The sequence below is a fragment of the Lathamus discolor genome, chromosome 1, assembly GCF_037157495.1.
Source record: "Lathamus discolor isolate bLatDis1 chromosome 1, bLatDis1.hap1, whole genome shotgun sequence".
Classification (NCBI taxonomy): Eukaryota; Metazoa; Chordata; class Aves; order Psittaciformes; family Psittacidae; genus Lathamus; species Lathamus discolor.
In genome coordinates, this window is record NC_088884.1 from 94,057,182 (window position 1) to 94,078,169 (window position 20,988).

At 45.3% G+C, this 20,988-nt stretch overlaps 2 protein-coding genes and 1 long non-coding RNA gene across 5 annotated transcripts in view; 2 read left to right on the forward strand and 1 right to left on the reverse strand.

Moving 5' to 3' along the window:
* Positions 1–21: 21 nt before the first annotated feature.
* On the reverse strand, positions 22–9,478 carry GRSF1 (G-rich RNA sequence binding factor 1). The gene is made up of 10 exons (XM_065687068.1): positions 9,263–9,478; positions 8,763–8,907; positions 7,768–7,923; positions 7,335–7,475; positions 5,802–5,931; positions 3,298–3,458; positions 3,023–3,147; positions 2,013–2,148; positions 1,697–1,779; positions 22–291 (listed from the first exon to the last, which is right to left on the reverse strand). Exons 1-9 carry the CDS (start codon positions 9,449–9,451, stop codon positions 1,721–1,723), a joined length of 1,242 nt encoding a protein of 413 aa, XP_065543140.1. The 5' UTR covers positions 9,452–9,478; the 3' UTR covers positions 22–291; positions 1,697–1,720.
* On the forward strand, positions 9,067–13,526 carry LOC136018139 (uncharacterized). Of its 2 annotated transcripts, XR_010614264.1 has the most exons (3): positions 9,067–9,254; positions 10,033–10,173; positions 12,359–13,526. It is a non-coding gene; the product is annotated as an uncharacterized LOC136018139 (long non-coding RNA). The 2 variants fall into 2 exon arrangements; XR_010614263.1 differs by having other exon boundaries at positions 9,067–10,173.
* A 1,232-nt stretch (positions 13,527–14,758) lies between these two features.
* Positions 14,759–20,988, forward strand: part of MOB1B (MOB kinase activator 1B) — a 38,795-nt gene continuing 32,565 nt past the window's right edge. The window contains exon 1 of one of the 2 annotated variants that reach the window (XM_065687090.1): positions 14,759–14,928. In XM_065687090.1, the coding sequence (XP_065543162.1) occupies positions 14,915–14,928 (14 nt within the window). In that variant the 5' untranslated portion in view covers positions 14,759–14,914. Of the gene's footprint in view, positions 14,929–15,315; positions 15,455–20,988 lie in introns of those variants that run through there. The other variant, XM_065687099.1, reaches the window with a different exon arrangement.

The window sequence follows — 20,988 nt, forward strand, 5'->3', positions numbered from 1 at the left end:
GAGGATCTGAAATCGCACTGGTTTGTTAACTGTGGATACTGGTGGTTTATTAATCCTTTATACACCATAATGCAGCTGGAGACTAGAAGGGCTCCATCCTGCAGCGTCTGCCATCCCTCCTGTGCAGCTGCTTCTGCTTTTCAGCATACAATCTGTCCACAGTATGGCAATACAATTTATTACATGCTTTTACCCCACGCTAACCTAGATTTTATACAGTTTATCGTTGTTAGTGCGCAGTGACACTTGTCCTCCATCTTTATGCTTGTATCTCCGGAATGTTCGCTTGGCCTAAAAAGAGAAGAAGAAAAATCACTGCCTTGCTGTGGCTTATTGCTTTTGTTTTTTCAAATGCCCCACTGCATTTTATTCTGAATTATTGCCTCCAATAACAGAATAGTAGACTTTGGCATTCCACAAACAGCTCTAACAGGGAGATGTGTCCATGGGGGGTGGCAGTACACACACATGGGGCTGGAAGTGTTAAATTCCACTGCTGCTGGATCCCAGCTTGGGGGTCAGAAATGATTCTGGCTGTGCTGGTGCCAGTAGGCCTGGCTGGGATGGAGGGCACAGCCAGGCACATGCCTTGAATCCCCAGCAAGAGCTGCTCCCTGGCGTAACAGCAATCCAGAGTTGCAGGGGTGGTGGGGCACTGGGGGGTGCCAGGCCTCCCTGCTGCAGTGGGGAGCAGCAACCGGCACCCCACCTTTCCCAAGGGAACTGAAGGAAGCATTACAAGTCAGCCAGGGCCTTCCTTAAGGACACAGGAAAGCTTCTTTCCTGGAACAAACAGTCTCACAGTAGTGGAGCTGGGAAACCCTTCTGCCATGGGGAGGGCTGGTGTGTTTTGAGGAAGGAGCGTGACCAGACGCTGTTCTGGCAGCAAGAACTGCCAGGCCACAATGCAACCTCCTCCATGGAAGGGTCATGTCCCTCATTCACCCAACACAGCTTGCAAGTTTTCTTCTGTAAATGGCAAGAGACACTGTTCCTGTGCAACAAAGAAAGAAAGAACTGTCCTGCTGCAGGACACTACCCCCATCAGCCCGTGGTTAACATCATGAAAAGCACTGCACGCCCTTTGCACTGAGAACAGGTTTGGCACCACAAGCAAGGGTACTTGTCAAGAGTGGGTGGATTAAAACATTAAGAAATAACCTGAAGACTGTTACTGTGTCAGATTCCATTGTAATTGTAAGCAACATCCCCCCAGCCTAAAGACTGACTGCTATTAAATCCATGGAAAAGGTTTAGCCACGTTTCCTCTTCCACATCAGGGAATACAACCCCATCAGAACCTTACATCAATCATGCTAGCAGACTTTTAAAGGGAGGAGGGAAACAAAGCTCTCCTACTCCCTGCAGCAGGCCTCAGCTACAAGGGGAAGCTGCTGGTGGTGCCAAACTGTGCCTGGGCACCACAGCAACCGCTGCCAGCTCTGGCTGTAACCCCAGAAGGAGCTGCTGCCCTGTCACCTCGAGACTGCTATACTGTGGAAGCGGACTCACTGGGTGTAGGGTGCAGGCTCAATGCCCGACCTCAGATTAGCTGTGATGAGCCCCTTCAGTCACTCTAAATTTTAGCCTTTAAGCTGGTTGAAATCCTATCAACAAAAGTATCAGAAACAGTAAACGTGAGGCAGACGTTAGTAAGGATGGAACAGACAGGACCAAGAGAGAAGGATGCACTTACCAATCTCAGACTGTGCCGCTGTCACTAACAGTTTTCTTTTGCCGTCGGATGTTTATTCAGGAACAACTCAATGGCACTGCACTCTGGAGAACAAAGAGAGAGGCAAGCTCGGTTTGGGTTCAGTGACTTGAAGAGTTAAGTTTCTCCAGTTTCTCTTTTTCTCATTTTTGCACAAATCCAATGTCTGATTATAGGGTAATTTGGAAATCTACATTTAAGATGATCCCTTTACAAGGGCAGTTAACAGCAGCTTGACAAGTTGCGCCCATGTGCCAAATTACCCAAGGGTCTGTAAGATCCCCTTGTCTTCACTTACGCAGCTGGGACCCCTCCTTGGCCATCGCAGCCACTGCATCCTCATGGCTCTCGAAATGCACGTCCGCTTCTCCTGTGGCATCTCCATGGGAGTTGTATTCTATCAGGATTCTTGTGGGCTTCAGCGGAGCAAAAAACTGAAAAGGAGAAAGGAAGAAAGGGAAGAAGAACATGCCCCATTAAAAAAAAAAAAAAAGAAAAAAGCTGTTTCTACTTATAAAGCCTGTCTGGCTGTGGGGCAGTCTGAGCTCTCGAGCAGCAGAAGGCCTCCCCTTCTCCATCCAGGTGAAGCTGGGGCACACCCAAATCACCTGTCCCACCCTCTGTAAGCTCCTGGCAGAGTAATGCTTGCCTGGCACTGTTCCAAGGCCAGGTTGAAGCCTTGGGTGGGATGGTTTAGTGTGAGGTGTCCCTGCCCATGGCAGGGGCGTTGGAACTAGATGATCTTAAGGTACTTTCCAATACTAACTATTCTGTGATTCTATGATTCTATGAAACAGAACTCCTCACACAGCATACACGTTCTGCAGACACAATGTCATAAAGTACATTCACTCTGAGACACTGCTTTGCTATTAAAATCTATAGAACTGAGAATAAAATAATTCTGAAATTCATTTTTGTACAATCAGCTACTCTGAAACATAGGTAAGATTATAAATGGCTACTCGAGCCAAAGTGACAGACATTATGACAGCCCCATAAGCTTTAATCCACTGGCATTTACAGAGACTGCTACCCTGGAGTCTGTAACCCGCAGTGAACTCCAGTTCTTAAACACATTCAGCCTGAAGCCACGCAGCACTGAGGACTAAGAACAACATGGATAAATTGAACATTTTATACCACTTATAGGATCATAGGAAGCACAGGATAGCTTGCACTGGAAGGGACCTTAAAGCTCATTCAGCTCCAACCCCCTGCCAGGGGCATGGCCATCTGTGACAATTAATCAAGGGTTTCCATTGGTAATGACTACCAAATGTCATTCATAGCTTTACTATTACTTACATTTATAATGTCTTGGGCACTAGCTTGGGTAGGGAAACCCTTCATATGAACAAAGTGCAGTGGTGATGAGACACTCCCAGACTGTACAACATGCCCTGAACTTTCCATTCCTTCCCTGCACAATTCTGTGGAATGGAGGAAAAAAAACCATCATAAATGCTGGCAATGATGACCAACCTCACGTGAAGGCTGTAAACATGTGGGGTCATGCTTACAGCAGACAATCAGGATAAGAAACAGGCCTCAGAGAACACATACAACAGGGGAGGACTCACTATTTCCTCTTTCAGCATCGGAGCTGCCCATGTCACTCAACCCCCTTTCTTCAGAAATGTATTCATGTTCTCTTCTCACTCTGTGGTAGGTCACCGGCTGCCTGTCATAAGGCAAATGCTTTTGCATTTGATGCTTCCTACTGACATACACTTCTATGTATCTGCAATGCAAAGGAAAAGATTACATGGCACATCTTGCACCTCTGCAGAGAACCCAAGGTTTTGAGAAAGCACCTTCAGGATGTTACCCCATCCCAACTCTGCTCACGTATGGGGTGTGAAAGACATAGTATGGCAAGCAATGGGTTTGATGAATTTGTGTTTATGAAAGCCCTTTTCAACTTGCAGTGACAGCCACAGGCTTACTTCCTCTGAAAGATGCTTTCTGTTTCTTTCAGTAGTATGCATCCTTTTATGTGAGCCTGTTTTCCCCTCGCTGCATACCTGCAAACTGCACTTTCCAATTTCTACAAACACCTAATTAAAAGCCCACCCAACTCCAAATGAGGCAACAGGCAGGCACAGAAGATGCACAGGGTCATATTAAATGCTTCAGTGGAACTCTAAGATTTTAGAGATCGCTCTGAAATTGATGGGATAAAATGTAATGTATGTGAAAGTCCTGGGTATAATCCACCAATGTGTAAGGCAACATTAAGGGACCCACTTACACCACAGAAAGGAAAACAGGTAAAAAACCCAACCAACCAATCCTTATTCATAGGTTTAGTCACAGTTCCTTATGTTTCCAGCTGCCAGTCCCAGAACCCCTGAATTTGGAGCTGCCTGTGCTCATCTTTGGAGCTGGGGACAGTACCAGCCGGGCTGCACAAAAAACTTAACCGCTAGTCTGAAGTGACTTCCACAACATTGAAGAGATAACATGATGAAGAGGAGAATATGGACATCCAGGTGAGGAGGCTTCCCTCCCTGCCTTGAGTAAGGAAAGTAACCCCACATGCAGGCTGACAGAGGCCCCAGCTCAGCACTGTGTGCAGCTGAAGGCCATTTCTGGATGAAATTGTTAGCTCAGGAAGAATGAGTAAGTTCAAGTTGACAGCAGTTTTGGCAACCACTCAATTTCTTGGCTAATCCCCTGGCACCAGAGATGTATAAGCTCGGGTGGGCGAGTCACATCAGCTCTTGTTTGAGCGTGACAAAAAAAATGGCAGATTGAGAATTCATTAATTTCTAGTGGAGAGCAGAGAAGTACAGTAGTTAATTCAATTACTGGGCACACGTACAGAGCAGCTGTTCTCTTTTAATATGGAGGGGAGGCACAAACACACAGAAGAGCAGCCTAGGAACAGGAAGCAGGGAAACAGAAGAAAGGAAGTTAAGTGTTGTGTGGAAGTGGGAAAGTTAAGAGGTTTTTTATTATGTTAAAAGACAGAACTTAGTGGCTAAGGAAGATTCAGCAGGGTAAAAGGAATCTTGTTGAGGTTTTATTTTTTTTCCTCTGAGTATAGCTGTGGAGGTATTTAAAAGAAGTAAAAATGTGGTGCTCAGGAACACGATTCAGTGGTGGACTTGGCAGTGTTTAGGTTAACAGCCAGAATCAATGTTCTTAAAAGTCTTCTCCAACCTAAATGATTGTGGTTCTGGGGAAAAGTGGTATACACTTCTTGAGAAAAGAGGGGCTCCTGGAAAGTGTTTGGCACAGGGCTCAGTGCTCTGGAACAGAAGTATTAAATATGGATTCTTGCAGAAGAACAGCCTAGGTGGATGTGGTCACCATAGAGGCCAACAACTGTATGGTGTTAGCCAGCAGTCAAGGTTGGGAATGGGTTCAAGCTACAGATAAGTGGTAAACTGTGCTTCATACAACATACTCTCCAAATGGAGACATTCACTGTGCCTGGTACTAGAGACAAGGGTTGCCAAAGTGCAGAAAGGTAAGGAATCTGGTGGAAATTTGGTGAAAGCAAATGTCTGCAGGAGGGGCAGGATCCCCATGCACTTGTGAGCGGGCAGGCGCGTTAGTGCTTATAGCTCTGAATGCTATCAAACCATTGCTGTTGGGATGAGGCTGCCTTCAGGAATACTTGGAAAGAACATTTTCTCAGAGGCCCCAAATTCCCCTAAGCTACAAGTGCTGAAGGGACATCTGCAGCACACAGAGGCCTGCAAAAGGCTCTTTTCTTCAATTTTCTCACAGTTCTAAAGAATACATGACCAAAAGAGGTAACACTTGGGTTATCTGAGTGTAAACACTGAGTATTTTGAATACTTGAGTATTTCAGAGGTCCTAAAACATTTATTTTTAAATAAGGCACAAAGTAACAGTCTGACGCAACTATGACAAAGGTTTAGTTATGATTTCTACTGAAACATGAACCTAAAGTTGAGTTCTAGTTTTAAGAGTAATAAAGGCAGAAGCTTCCTTAATAAATATGGGGTAGCTGAAGATTACCTGTTGTACCTGGTAATAAGCAAGCTGTAAGTCACACAGCATGCTTCATACCACACTCTTGTACCCTCACGAACCCCAGTGAGGTACCTACCTATTTCCCATATACTCCCTGTGTCGTAGCAGGGCTTTAGCTGCCATATCAGGAGCTGCAAACTGCACAAAAGCTTCTCCTGTTCTTCTTTCTCCCCGGTAAATGAAAACTATGTCAGTTATTTTCAAACCTAGAGAAGGATGGGGAGAAAAGGCATTTACATTGTCAGGAACTTGTGCTCAGGGAGGCATCTTTATTCTTTACTCTTCAACAAGTTTTTTTGAGACGCTAATAACGCAGTTACATAGCTGTGAAACAAGTGCTCATGCTGGCCCACATAGCTTTTTTTAAACTTCTAGTCACTAAAGTTTATTTGCTTGGTTTGCTAGTTTTCACGTAAGCTTAACTTAACTACCAATAATAAAATGACTTGAGGCTTCAAATAGCAGTAAAGTACCAAGTGAATCCAACTTCTAGACAACAGAGACGTCCACAGCACAAAAGTTCCTGGAATAGTTTCTTATGGTAATTTTTTCCCCATGTCTTCAAAATTGAGCTCAAATTCACTGAACTCCAACTTCTGTGCTTTTGTAACACACCTTGGGAAGCCTGTAATCCAGTAGGTAACTGTATTTGACATGATACAGAGCACATGCTGGGCTAGGCTATTACACTTATTTTCTTCAGGAATTATTTTGTGTACCTCACTGCAGCTTGTTCTTTTCTCAAAGGGTCTCTCCAAGATACTGAAGAAATGGAAATACACAATGCTGCCCTAGTCATTGTGATCACTCTGCTACTATATGCCTCCAAACATATTGAACTACTTGGTATCAGCTGAAAAATTTTCTGTCGGTGGCCTCTGCTTTTGGTATGATCATGGTTACTATGAACCTTAGTGCTACATGACTCTGTGTGCATGCCTACATGGAGTAGGAAGTGGAGAGGGAAGAACTGGTTTTGGTTTAGTCTACAACTTAGAAGTTTACCTACAGAAATGTCCAGCTGTTTCGCAAAATCTCAAAAGGATACTTGCTAGATGAATGCAGGCAGCAACCACATGGATTGCTCCAACACCAAGTGTGGTACATGACCATGTGCACACATGCTGTGCGATACTTGCTCAGTTGAGAATCGGTGCAGTCAACTTTTAGAATCGCCATCAAGCCAGTAATACTAAAAAACTAAAAACACTGCTGTAAACATGGCATATGTGACCTAGGTCTCATGATTATACAACTGTGACAGTCCATGTTGTACTCACTTTTACTATAATGATAATACAGGCATTTTTTGCTGCTCTTAATGTTGCTAAATTATCTGCTGGCATTAATACAATTGCAGACAACAGGATCTAGGTTCCTCTTTTTCTTTCCCCTGGATTCAGAAGAGTGCTGCAAGTACTGATCTTAGACTAGCCACAAGCTGTTCAGAAAGATTTAGTTACTTCTAGCTGCAGGAGGACAGCAACTCCTCATAGTGTTTAAACTGTTCAAGCTTGTGGGTGCTTTTACTTTTCTCACTTAGAGGAACAGCATCAACTTGGAGAAGTAAACACCTCACAACCAAATACCACAGAGTAGGCTGCATTACCTGAGAAAAAATACGCGATATCATCCTCAGTGGAGTTGAAGGGAAGGCCTCTGAGTAGTACAACTCCATCATTAATGGCTTGTGATTCATCCCGCAGATTCTGTAGTAAGCTCTCTACATCACTATCGTGTACTTCAAAAACTACAAGGAACACAGGCACAAAACATGTTTTCCCTCACAGTACTCAGGTGGCATTCTGCAAAACTTCCTGTTTCTTCCTCCACCCTATATTCTACGGTCCTGCAATGGTGCCACTTTGTTTTTCCCATCCAGCCCAGGAATTTAGGTATAAATGGTGCCCTGTTGGCTAATTTGCTGCTCGGTTTCACATCCTGCATCTCTCCACACTCACACCAGCCCACTTTATTATTCAAGCAGTTCTTAGTCACTTTATCATGAGTTTACAATGTAACTTGTGCTGTTGGAAACCCACCTTTCACATAGCGGGGGCCCATGTACCTCAGGTGCTTTTGCAAGGCTCTCTGGACATCTTCTTTTGACTCCAGCTCGATCAAGGCATCCCCTCTGCGTCTCCCATCCCTGTTTAAGAGGAAGTGTATGCCGTTCTCACCATTTCGAATTCTACAGCCTAGAAATCAAGGAACATATGATACAGGAACATACGCAACTGCATCAGACACAGAGCCTTTTGATCACAGATGAAGACTGAATATTCTGCATAAAGCTACCCCCCCTCAGCAGTGCAAAACACTGTCTTGAAACAAAGGTTAGAACACTCCTAATCTTAACTCTAATGCACCATGCTTATCATAGATAAGAAAGTGATATCCATTAGCTTCCACAGTTGTATAACTGGATAAGATATATTCTCATATTGTTGGTAAACTGAATTGATCTGCATGAAAATCAAGAACAAATGCTATAGGTTTTCAGTATCTACAGCTATGTTCTGCCTGCTCTATGTTCCTGTCCCCAAGACCTTAAATGGACCTAATTTAGTTAGGCAGATTATGAAACCACTAGAAAAACTCGCATCTGGCCCCTGGAAGGATGCATCATAAATAGCATGGACAGATCAGTCCTGCAAGGGTATGCACAAGCCTATTAATTAGGACTGGAAAGCAACACTGAAGTTTAAACTAGTGCGTAAAACCCACTCCAGCTTGTTTACAAGAAGAAAGTTGAGGGGTGAAGCCAACTACAGTTGCCTTTAAAAGAACCACTTCAAATTGGATTGCCTTTACTGTGGAGACATCGATTAAGAAGGGAAAGACTTGCCAATTAAATACAAAATGCCATGAGTTTTGAAGTTGATTGTTTTACATGCGTAAATCATGAATAATTTGGCAGCAACAATAAAAACTCCTCTTTCTCTGGCTAATGATCTTCACATTTTTTTTTCAATTAACTTAATTAACTACTGAGTGCACTACAATGAACAGCTAAAAGGAGAATTAAGTCCCATACCATCAAAAAAGGTAAGCACATCTTCCTCAGTGCAAGAGAAGGGGAATCCTTGTGCCCTGATGAGAAAAACATTGTCGTTTTCTGCCTTGGGTGACTCCTGTTCTTCCTCTGAAAGATGACCTTGTTGGGACGGTGCATCTGTAACCTGCCACCAAAAAGAAACAAATCCCAAATTAAGGAGGAGCGGGCAGCTGTGAGCAGCCGTTTAGCTGGTGTACGGTAATGGGGCGGTGAGGTGGGAGGGAAGGGGCAGGGAGGCGAAAGGACAAGCCAGCGGCGCACACGGCGCACGCGGCGCACGCAGCCGCCGCTTCCCGTTTGAGTCAGCGCGCCGCTCCTATCCGCGGCCTCACTGCCGGGCCGCGGGGGCTACCCCCGGCCCGGCGGGGCCACTCCGACTGCCGCGAACGCCGCGGTCCTCCCCGCTTCGCCCCGCGCCCCGTCCCGACCGGCTCCGTCCCGGCCGCCGCCATTTTAGTCCCGATCCTCGTGGTCCGTACCTGACTGTAACTGCGGACGGCAGCACGGAGCGCAGCGGGAGCCCGCGGCGCCCCCAGCCCCAGGGCAAGAGCGGCAGCGCCGCTGGGGACTCTGCGGGCGGGCGACGAGAGCAAGCAGGGCAGCAGCGGCGGGCGGCGGCCCAGCACCAGGGCAGCCAGGCCGCGGCGGGCGGCGGCGGCGGCTGCCATGGCCGACGGGCGGGGGCTGGGGGGCTCCGCCTCCCCTTCCCAGGAGGCGCCGGGCGGAGCGGGGGCCTTGTGGTGGGGATGGTTGCTTTATCGCCTCTCCCCGCTTCCTAGTGGGTTGAGGGGGGTCGTGTCCTGCCGCTACCCGTGCCGGCGGCGGCCACTCACCCGTCTGGGCAGGCCGCGGCGGCTGCAGTTGCCCGACTCGGAGGGCTTCAGGCGTGAAAGGAGGGAGCGAAGCCGTGCCCCCAGCCCGGGGGGAGGCGGTGGGGTAGTCTCCTGCCCTGCGGTGTGCGGCGGAGGGCGTTCAGTGGGGTGCTCCCTGCCTGCACGGTTGAATAGAGAAAGGTGGTTGAGGGATTCACAAATTACTACTGGCTTATGCTCATGTAGAGTACCTGTCACCACTAACATTGTTTTATATAAATGCATCTTTGTAAAGCCAAACACGAAGGGAAAAAAACAAATCCACGGTATTTTTGCAATGTAAAGTTTCAAGTCAGACTTAACCACGACAACCCTTTTGCACCCCTTCCCTGCAGACTTTAAGAGAATTGATTTTCTACCCATTGCTCCCATCCTAGCTTAGCAGTCTGTGAGGCAGTACTGGCTAAACCTGTTTGTGAGAAATACATGCCTTCCAGATGATCTGGAAACACAGTCCTGTTACTGCTGCACTGAAGAGGGATGAGGAGGGAAGAGCCAGCACCAGCTTACCAGGGAAGGTAGGCCATGCTGAACCCGGAAGAATATTTAGGATGAAGCAAAATAAGCAGGAAGAGAAAAGACAACCCCCAGAAAACCCACACCAAAACAACAGTGGAGGAAACCAAGGCAGAATATGGAAGCCCAGATCCAGGGTATTTAGGCAGGTGACAGTCATGACAGGGAAGATTTTCCTCTTCTGTCGTTCTTATCTTGGGATCACCAAGAGAGAGTTATCATCTTAAGCCACTGCAGACTCAAAATACAGTCTTGTGTTTTTGAGGAGAAGTCTTCCAGCCTGTAGTAGTGCCAGTCCATTAATTTATGGGAAGCCTGGAATGTTTCTTTCTTATCAAGGTTTTGAAAATGTTAACAAGCTATTTTGTTACCTTGTTGTTGCTGGCTTTAGCTTTTATAAACTATTGGTTGTAACAAAGTTCCATATGACAGACTATTACCTTGAAAACAGCACACTCTCTTGAGCACTCTGAACTCATGAATTTTCAAGGTAAATGGTTATTATACACATTTTCAAAGGAATGTTGACCTCAGTGCTCAAGCAGTTCACATTCCAGTTTTTCATAGTCTACATGTCAGATTTCTCTTCAAAACCTTCTTTAAATAAGCAAGCAAATCTTGTAGAGCAAAAATTGAGATAACTATAGGAATTCATCTTGAGCACTTTATCTAGATTGGCTTTCACACTGTAAGTTTAACAAACAGATCCCTGAGTCTTATGGACTGAGGGAATGTTATGCGCATTCCTCTCGTGAACAAAGCAGGGTGCAAGGAAGAGTCCCTTTAAGAGATGCTTTCTTCCACCCATTTTTCATTCAATAGATTTGCTTCCCAAGTACAGTAAAATATATCCCACTGCTGTTCGTCTTGCAGCTTGTCAGTGTGTGTGAATTTACCTTTAGAGAGCAGCATTTTGTTGGGCATCTGCACTGAAGTTTTCCAGAAATCTCAGAGCTTCCTTAGCAAATATGAGGGATCAAAGTCTCTGCACCTATGATCAGGGGAAAAAGTAAATTAAAAAATCATCCAGGGACAATAGAATTTGCATTTATTTTCTGGACAGAACTGGTATTAAATGAAGTCTACTTATGAGAGTCAATTTGTTAATATAAGTAGAAATAAAAAACCTCAGGAGATGTCCCTCCATTCTGCTGCTGAGCAGGAAGCTGGATTTATCTGCCTTGGAAGATGCCTTATTCAACACCTAGTGTTAAACTGGTTATTGTTAAATATAATTTAATACTGGCTGTGCTTTAGTTTGATCAGAGGAAAAAGAAAAAGCTTCTGAGTTGATACGAAAGCAATTACTGATCTTATATTGGGAAACATTACTTATCACTTTGTTTAATCTGTCATCAAGAAAAATTAACTTAGTATTTTTTGTTGTAGTATTTTTTGTTATAGTGTTTCCAAAATTGCTCATTTAGCTTTAAGCCACTTGAGCAATGAGCCTTCCATCATTTTCTCTGAAAGATGAGCTTGTTACACAACTGCTCATCTGCGGCTAGCTCAGCATTCAGCAGGAGATAGCATGCTTAGCTTCAGTGAGCCCACCAACTCTGGGAAACAGAAAGGAGAGCAGAATTTGTCTGCACTATAAACACTGCAGAGATTTGTGGAGCAGGTCCTACACCAATAATATATTTCTGAGACGTTATTCCTAAAGTGTATGAAAATTGTAGCAGGAATGATAACATCTGAGCACTGTAAGAGCTGTGAAGGTAGCAGAGGACAAATTTGTTACTCTTTCTACAGTCCAGCAATCACAGGGCTGCTGAGTTGTTCCATCCCTCCTCCAGGACTACAGTGACTCAGGACCACTGTATAATAACCTCATAGTTCCTGTACTTTCTTCATGCTCTTCAGTTTTTGTAGAGAATAATTACAAGTACGTACCAGAAATTTGACATGATATTAATACTTAAATGTTTCACTTGGTCATAAATCAAATCCTTTAATGCACACACAAGTATTGAATTAAGATATTGATGGATGCTATTGGTTTATCTAGAATGTGGAGAGAATATTTAGAGAGTTTAGTAATTAGAAACTGTATTATTTACATTTTGTAAATATTTTTGCTTCTTTTTTTGTTGTTGGTTTTGTTTTGGTTTTGTTGGTTTTTTTTTTACTCCTGGTAGCATACGTATTAAGTTTTGTGACCTTAATTTTTGAACTTTTTTTCAGCTGGAATGTTCTGTGCTTACCAAGATGTGCTGCAAAAGCTGGAAACTTCAAGACCAAAGCACTTTGTCAGCTGGAGGGCCCTTTCGGAGTAATTCTCTTTAAGCTCTAGTGTAATGGATAAACCAAAGTGACAGACGTGAGGCCACGGGTGCATTCACAGTGCCTTCACTGGAGCAACCAAGTGGTTTTACGTAAGTCGGCAGCATGCTGCGTGTCCCTTCTATCAGCAGTGTCCGAAGCAAGCACTCTGTGTGACCATGATCCATCCCGAAGAGACCAATATTAATGTCAGACAGAAAATGTCCACATTATTTAACCCTTCCTTCTGATAGTTGCCCAGGCCAAGTATTTCCTACTGACTGATGCAGCAACAGACATTTAATTTTAACTTGCTACTAAAATAAAACATTCTGTGGGTAGAAGGAAGCATATGGGTGGGAACAGAGAACAGAGGTTATTCATGTTCCAACATGAATGTGCCAGAGAAATCATAGATTTTGGGGTTTTTTTTGAGTTAGATTTACGTAGCCAACTTAGTATGACAGCTTCTGTTAAAAAGTACGCCAAGACCCATTTCATGCCTGCTTTTACTAATACAGCCGAAAGGAAAACTGCAAACGTCATGAAATGCTTTTTAATTACGCCTTCGCTGCCTAGTTGAAACACTTGATTTTAAAAGTGTCCTAAAACCAGTCATGTAATTTTAATTTGTTTAGAAATGCACTGACCTGGCATTCTGACTTGGTCTTAAGGACAGAGCCAGAAAAGTAGAAAATGCAGTTTCAGCATTTAAAAACATGAGACAAGCAGATGACTGTCATTTGCCACATAAGGCATTATAGCTGAAACCCCTTAGGAGCCACACAGAAACTTAATGCTGTGTGTGGGATTTTTGCGTGTTCTCCTCTGTCCTGCTTGCAGCTTTCTGGGGCTGCCAGGCCTCGCAGAATCCCTTTGGGGCATGAGGGAATCTCTGTGGGTTGTCCTGCCTGTCCCGTCCCTTATCCGAAATCCAGCTGTCTTTTTATTACCTAAACAGAGGTAGATCTTCACGTGAATTTACACCCTGGGATTGTAATTTTTGCCATAAAGACGAAGCACTTGGATGTGGCTAAGGCTACAGTGGAATGTGTGGTCCTTGTTTGATACAAATACATTGTATTTTGAAGCATTCTGGGTGCTGTCTTTCCCCTGGAACATATAAACTGATCAAGACAAACCTCAAAATTAAGAGCATTGTTCCTGGTTTGGGAATGGGAGGTGGGGATTCCCTGAGGACAATCCCCAAACCCCCAAAACATAACAGGTATCTGTCATCTGGGGTCAGGTGGGCTGCCAGACATCTTTTGTGAGGCACTGCACACCCTCTGTTTGTGCTTCAGTGGGAGGATGTGGAGTTTTTAACCACACTCACACAAGGTGAGGTGGTTCAGGGTGAAGGACTGACCAACGTTTGTAAGAAAAAATCGTGTTTTTTTTTAACCTCAGTAGTTTGCCCATATCCTCACTTTGGGGGTGGGTCCTTTCTTAGCTGACTGCTTGCCCTAGCTAGCTGTGTTAAAAGTTGCTCACAAACCAAACATTTGTGTTGAAATACCAGAAGCCATTTTGACATGTTGCTTATAAAAAGGGTCAGGCTTTTGAGTGAGGAGGGCAGAAATACTGGTTAAAATATTTGTTAATGACCATGGTGGTTATCTCTGGATTGAGTACCTGAACCCCTTTGCCACGTACCTGAAGAGGGTGGACAGAGAGCCTGAAGAAGCCTGGATGGCATAAATAATGAAATTGTAATGTGTTTTGAGTCCCTGGCTTGACACGTTGAAGCAAACTGCCCTGTTCTTGTACACCCCAGGCTTGCTCCAGAGGAAGCAGTCTGAGGTAGAAGAGGGGTGAATAATGGCAGGCTGCGCTATTGTTCAGGCACTTTTTGTGGTTCCCCTGCAACATTTGGTAGGCAACCACGGGGATTTTAGCGCCATGGCTACCTAAACGCTGTCAGAGGCATTTACGTTACACCAGTGGCCAAGAAGTATTGCCCAGTGACACTGGGACACTGCGACCTGGAGCTGTGCAGAGGTTTACCCAAGGAAGGTTGCCTTTGGGCTGCCCAGGGCTGGGGGAAATGTTTCCAGGGAGCCCTGTGTTGCCCCAGGGTGAGGAAGAGAGTGAGGGCAGAGGGGGGCCGCCCGACGAGAAGAAGGGAGTGTTTCACGGGAGGGTAGGGTGGCTGTTTCAACGGTAAGACGAGGGTGTCTGAGTGACCTGCAGCGGGAGGGACGCGGGGACACCCGCGGAGCCGCCTCAGCAGAGGCCTGTGCCTGGGGACTGGCGTGACGGCAGATCGGCGGAGAGGCGGCCCGGGCCGCGGGGCCTGCTGGGGGCGATGGCTGCCGGGCGGGCCGCGGGTGGTGGCGGCGGGAGGCGGCGGGGCTGTGTCCCCGCCCCGCGGCGTTCTCCCCGCACACGCCTGCCGTGCGCTGCCGCTGCCATTGGGAGCCGAATCGCGCCGAGCAGAGCCCAGGCAGCCGCCGGTCCCGTTCCGCCGCCACCGCCATGAGCTTCTTGTTGTGAGTAATTGTGGAGGGGGTCACGGCGGCGCATGGGGAGGGGGCTGCCGCTGCTCCGGTCGCCTCTCCTGCTTGAGAAGAAGAGGTTCCCTTCCCCCTTTGCTGCTCCGTCCCGCCCGGCGGGGCAGCCCTTCCGCCGAGGGGACGCGGCCGCCGCCCGCCAGCCCTCCCCGCTGCCCTGAGGGAGCGGGGTGGCCGCTCCCGCAGGCATGGCGTCCCTTTCCGCACCTCTCCTCCGCTCTCCGTCCCGTTCCGGCGGCGGAGCAGCGCCCTGCCTGCTCGCTCCCTTTGTGCCCCAGTCCCCCGGGGGACCCCGGCCGCGCTAACGGCTGTAACGGCCACGTCCCTTCAGCCGCGGGGGCTGTGAGTTAACGGCAGCTCGGGGCCAGCCGGCGCCGCTCGGGCGTTTGGAGGACGGTGGTTGGCGGTAGAACGGGGCCGCGACCTTCCGCACGGGCCGAGCGCCTCCGACAGCGCGGACGTGAATTTACAAGGCTTTTAGCTGAAGGCCGGAGGGACCTTCCCGGTGAGCGCTGTGCTGCAAGCCGAAAGGGGTGTCACGGGAAAGGCGAGAGCAGCCTTCAGGGGAGAACACCCGTCTGCTGGAGTCTCCCTTTCTTTTTATTTAAAACAATGTTTTTTCGCTCATATCAAGGCCGGTGTGGGCAGAAGTTGCTGCCCGTAGTGTTACCTTCGGTAGATTAGTTAAAACTGGATCACATTGATGCAGTTCTGGTGAGGAGCAGCGTTGAAAAGTAATTCCAGGTTCAGGTAATGGTCGTGCAGAGGAGTGATGGGGATCTGGCAGGGACAAGGGGTGAATTCTGGTAGGGACGGGGGAGTCTGCAGCGACAGGGCGAGATGTGGTACAGACAGAGCAATCTGTTACGGACATAAAGGATCTGGTATTGACAGAGCGATTTATTACGGGGTCTGTAACAAACAGGGGGATCTGGTGTGGACCCAATGATCTGGTACAAACCCAGCGAGCGAGGAGTCGCTGGTAGGGTGTGTGTTGCTAATAAGAAGGCAATTGTTTACTGCGGCATAAAAAAAGCTCCCTTAGGAGTTGGTGGTGATTTAGGTGTGCAAAGAGCCTTACGTTTTGCAATTTTGCTTCGTGGACAGTAACTGAATGAACTTTGGTCCCTCCCCTTGGGAACAAAGACGTGGTACTTGTGACAATTAACATAAACCGGTTCAGTGACCTATTAATTAAACTGAAGATGTGCTCTAGGGAAAGAAGGGAAATCCAAGCAGCTGAAAAAGGCACCCTCGCAGAGCTGAGCTCCATTAAGGCCTTCGCCCTGCTGAGAGTTCTTGTGCAGTTGGAGTTACGTGTGAGCAGTTTGTGGGACCGTTGCCACAATATCTGACAGTTGTTAAAGGCTTATACTGATAACCAACAGATGTATATGTAGCTTGCTTTTGGAGAAGATACTTTATCTTGGGAACCGAAGTGTTCTGGTAAGTTGTGTTCTCATGGAGACAAATAACACTGATGCCGGCTTCCTTCTAAATCTTTCCACTGCGTGTATCTTTTAACTCTGCCGCACCAAACCAGCTAGCCTGTTGTTGTGTTACCCCAAGAAGGGTTTTGAAAGACACCTATCAACTGCAGGGTGGAAGGTGCAAATGGGAGGTGGGTACAAATGACTGTCCATGAATTCAGTCTGTGAATTCTCCTGATGAGAAGTCCAGCTGTCCCTCTCCTTCATAATTCTCAGCTGCTGCAGCGGAGAAGGGGTGGGGACGGCGCGCAGGATTTCGAGTACAGTGGTGTCCTGGGAGTCTGGTTTACAAATCAGACAGCTTCCCTCTCTGTGACATTTGTCTGACTGGTAACAGAAGAGCAAGAAACCCTCCACCCTCTGTCACAGTCAGTAATGAGATGCTTGTTTCTTTTTCCAGACCCTTCTGAAACCTAGGAAAGCAAACCTTGCCCCCCACTTCCATTGTTTGAAGTGGTCCTGCTGGATAAAATACAGGAATGGAAACTGAAGTTACTGTATGGCAAAACTAGAAATGTTAGCCAGGCTGCCTCAGCTGTTGTTGGTAGGGTGTTTTAGGTACCACCTAATTTGCTCATCTGCAGTCTAGAAATGGATTTTTAAAGCATAATTTTAAAATATGCCTGGTAGGCCTCAGGGAGATTGGGGAAACTTTCTGTGTTACTGGCAAGTAGTGTTTGTTGTTGGTATGCTTTGTTTGGTTGGTTGGTTGGTTTTGTTTTGTTTTCTAATATATCCACAAAGTTAGCATCACCTTTTGACAAACTTGAATGTCGTGTTAACTTGGTAGAGTTATTCAAAGATAGTGGGTTGGATGTCTTTGCAGTTTACAGATTTAGTAGCAAAACTGGTATTTTGAGCTGCAAATTCCCCACATTTTCACAGTACTTTTTACATCCTTTTTCACAGTACTTTTTTCACCTCTTTTTTCACGAAGAGTTTCCTTGGTATGGAGGTAGTAGGATCATCCATGCTGTTTTTTCTATGTTGGTGATGCTGTTGTCTTTTTGTGGACTGACTCCCAATTTCAAGCAAACAATAAAGATGTGGCAGATGAAGACTATCCTTCTGCAATTCAGACCAGAAACGTTTTCTAAACTGCAGTGAACCTGTCGCACAGGTTTATTATCATCAGTAGCTGGGCTGTAGTTTGTCAGTTTGACACTCAAGTATGATATCCAAAGCCCTACTCTGCTTGGAGGTTTGCTTGTTATCAAATAACAGGGCGATTGTGCTTGGATAACACAGGGTGCTTGGGGCCTCCCTTGCAGCCCATTGCACAGCCCTTGTCCACTGACAAACCCATTGCTATTCTTTGCTGTTGCTAGGGACAGGGACATATAAAGCTAGAAGGGGGGGTGGGGGGGGGGTGGGGAGAGGATAAAATCAAGGCAAACCATTGTCTTCTCTTGTTATGGATAACATTATGGAATGACTGTCTTTTCAGACAAGTCACTGAATTAATACTGCTCATTTTTGACAGCAATAGTTATTTTCAGCACTGTTAATTTTCTCTTTCTGATCTGTTTCTTCCTTTCTGAAAAGACTTTATAAACCTCTCCAATGGTTGAATAGGTTATCCTAAATCTTTTGTAGTCCAATTTCTTTTTTTTTCCCTTAAAAAAAAAAAAAACAAAAAAAAGAATTGGACTAGAAACTATTTTCAGTTCCCAAAAAAACCACAGTTTGATAAGTTCTCTCTAAAAGGAAATTACAGCATAGTTGCAGGTACTTGAGCTTCCATCTCCAAGGAAGAAATTAAAGATAGTTGTAGTAGGCGTGCCATATGGTTGCATGCTTGTGTTATCCTACACTGGCAAAACTTACATAAAGAAGAAGCTGTATGAAAAGCTTTTATTTTTAAAAGGAAAAGATTAACTTTTATTATCAAAGTTGTGAAATTGTCTTTTGTTAAAAAAAAAAAAACCCAAACAAACACCAAACCATTTATGTATTAGTAAATCCCTCTCAGAAAATTCTAGTGTATAGTTTTTTTAAAAAATGAGTTTCTTTTAAGTAGGAAGTTATATATACTTTGGAAAGACTAGGAGCTGATAGGACAGCAAACAGCGGTTAGGACAAGTTCAGGGTGCATGTGTTAATGAACCAATGCAAAGTTAACTCGTACACCAAACTGGGGTTAAGATGTGCTGCTCTTCCTTCTCTGTCTCATCATATAGCACATCAAAGCCTAGCAGCTTCTGATGATGATGCATGTGTGTCCTTGGTTCAGCAGTAGCAGTCATATTTCTCCTTTCTAGTAGCTGGTGCAGTGCTGTGTTTTTGATTTTCAGCCTGGGAACAGCGCTGGTAACACCAATGTTTTTAGTTGTTGCTGAGTAATGTTTACTCTGACCAAGGACTTTCTCAGTCTAATTTTCTGCCAGGGAGGAGGGGAAGCCAGGAGGAAGCAGAGACAGGACACCTGACCCAAACTAGCCAAAGAGGTATTCCATACCACAGCACGTCATGCCCAGGATGTAAAACTGGGGGCAGTTACCCGGAAGGGCTAGATCACTGCTCGAGTTGGGCTGGGTATCAGTTGGTGGATGGTGAGCGGTTGTATTCTTTTCCCTTGTCATTTCCCTTATCATTATTATTATTGGTGGTAGCAGTAGTGGTTTGTATTATACCTTAGTTACTGGACTGTTCTTATCTCAACCCATGGGAGTTACATTCTTTCGATTTTCCTCCCCTTTCTTGGGGAAGCAGGGGGAAGAAGGAATGGAGTGGGGGAGGAAAGGACGGAGTGATCAAAGAAGGGATGGAGTGGTTCTTATTGCCGGCTGGGCTTAAACCATGACAATGTGGGTTATTTTTTCATAAATTTAATTAAAATCATGCTTTGTGTGTATGTGCAGAAGGTACAATGGGATGTTGTTTTTCTTCCTTGCATCTCTTACAGAGTAACACCAAAGTCAGAGCTGATGTGTTTGTTTTCAGATTGACAAGGATTGTGGCCTTCCTAATTTCCCAGTCTGCTCCTGCTCTTGAAGAACATCATGGATATTTGTTGTTTCACCTTCCTCAGTTTGGCTTGATGCTACTACTTAACAAATGAAAGCCATTTCTAAAGTAGGCACTGTTTTTGATCTTACTCTAGCTGGAGAGCAACCAAGTGCTTCATGAGTGCTCCTTCTTCTGATAAAAGCTGGAGATGTGGTATTTATCTCCTTTTTATCAAGGCCTCCCACAGAAGACTATTAGGCACTTCTAAACTGGAATTTTGGTCATTGAAAATCAATGTGTAGGCATTTGGAGACTGTTAGAAATGGGAAATTCATGCTTGCTGAACATTCAGATGTCTTTCTCCCTGTATTTTCATGTACTGTTTTTCTTTAGATTTGGCTTCAAGAATGTAATCCTACTGTGCAGGCTGTGTTCCTAGAGCAGAGATCAGGGTAGAGGCTCCTGACACATGACTCTGTTACCTTGCTGTATAATCTGTTGTTTAACCAGTAGCATTAGTGATACTTATAGTTTCTTTTTTAAAGAGCACTGAGAGTCAGAAGTCTTTTGAGTTTGTCCATGAGTAAATTGCAGAGATAATTGCAAAGTTATTGCCAACTTTTTAAAGATTTTTTTCTTTTTCTGTAAGTCTTGGTTACAGTAGCTTTGAGGGAAGCAAAAGGATTCCTTAGAGGTAGAGTTTCTGTGGAATCAGCTCTGACAGTGAACTTCACAGAACGCAGGATTTTTTTTTAATCTTTTTTGTATTTTTTTATTTTGGTAGCTGCCTCTAGCTTTCATTGGTAGTACTAGTCTTATAGTTGGGCTCAGTGATCTTAAGGATCTTTTCCAATCTAAGTGATTCTAGGATTCATTGAATTAGTGACTGTCGAAATACGTGCTCTTACCTGAAAATTGTGTTTCATGTTGTTGAAGCCCATCACTTCACTTGCAGTGTGACCTCTGTGTTTCATTCCTGTTTTGAAATGCCTGCTGTCAAAAGATTTGTCCCTTGGCTGGCAGCTGGGTTTGCTTTTAAGAAAGGGAGCATCAAGAAAGTTCTCCAGAAATCATGGCAATGAAAGGCTTCCACAGAGGTGTTTGTGTTTCTTTCCCCTTGTACTGCCTGTGGTACTCGGTCAGCTGTCACTCTGCTTCCCTTCTTTATCTTCCCCAAAGACCCCAAACCAGTTTGTTAGAGTGCAGCTTGCTGATACGGTTAAACTTACTGAGGCACTTCTTATCCTTCTAATGAGCTGGTTGAAGAAGCTAAAGCAGCAGAGAACTAGTAATTCCTTTTTGGTGTGATTAGTGTTTTGCTAATTTAGTTACTTAGCTGTGTCACCAACCCTGTTCTTCCAACTCCAACTTGTGTTTGCCTTACTACCTGTTTAGGTAGTTGAGTTCTTGCCCTTCCTTTGTCAATTACTTTGTTCTTTCTTGATGAGTTGGATGAAAAGTCTGCTTGTAAGCTAAACTTTTTCGAAAAGTACCTGATAAAATTTGTGTCTGATGAAGTAGAAATAAATTGTAGCCAGCAATGTGTGTGTGCTGCTGCCTTATCAGGGAGGTGGGAATTAGCTATGAAGCTGTTTTCACC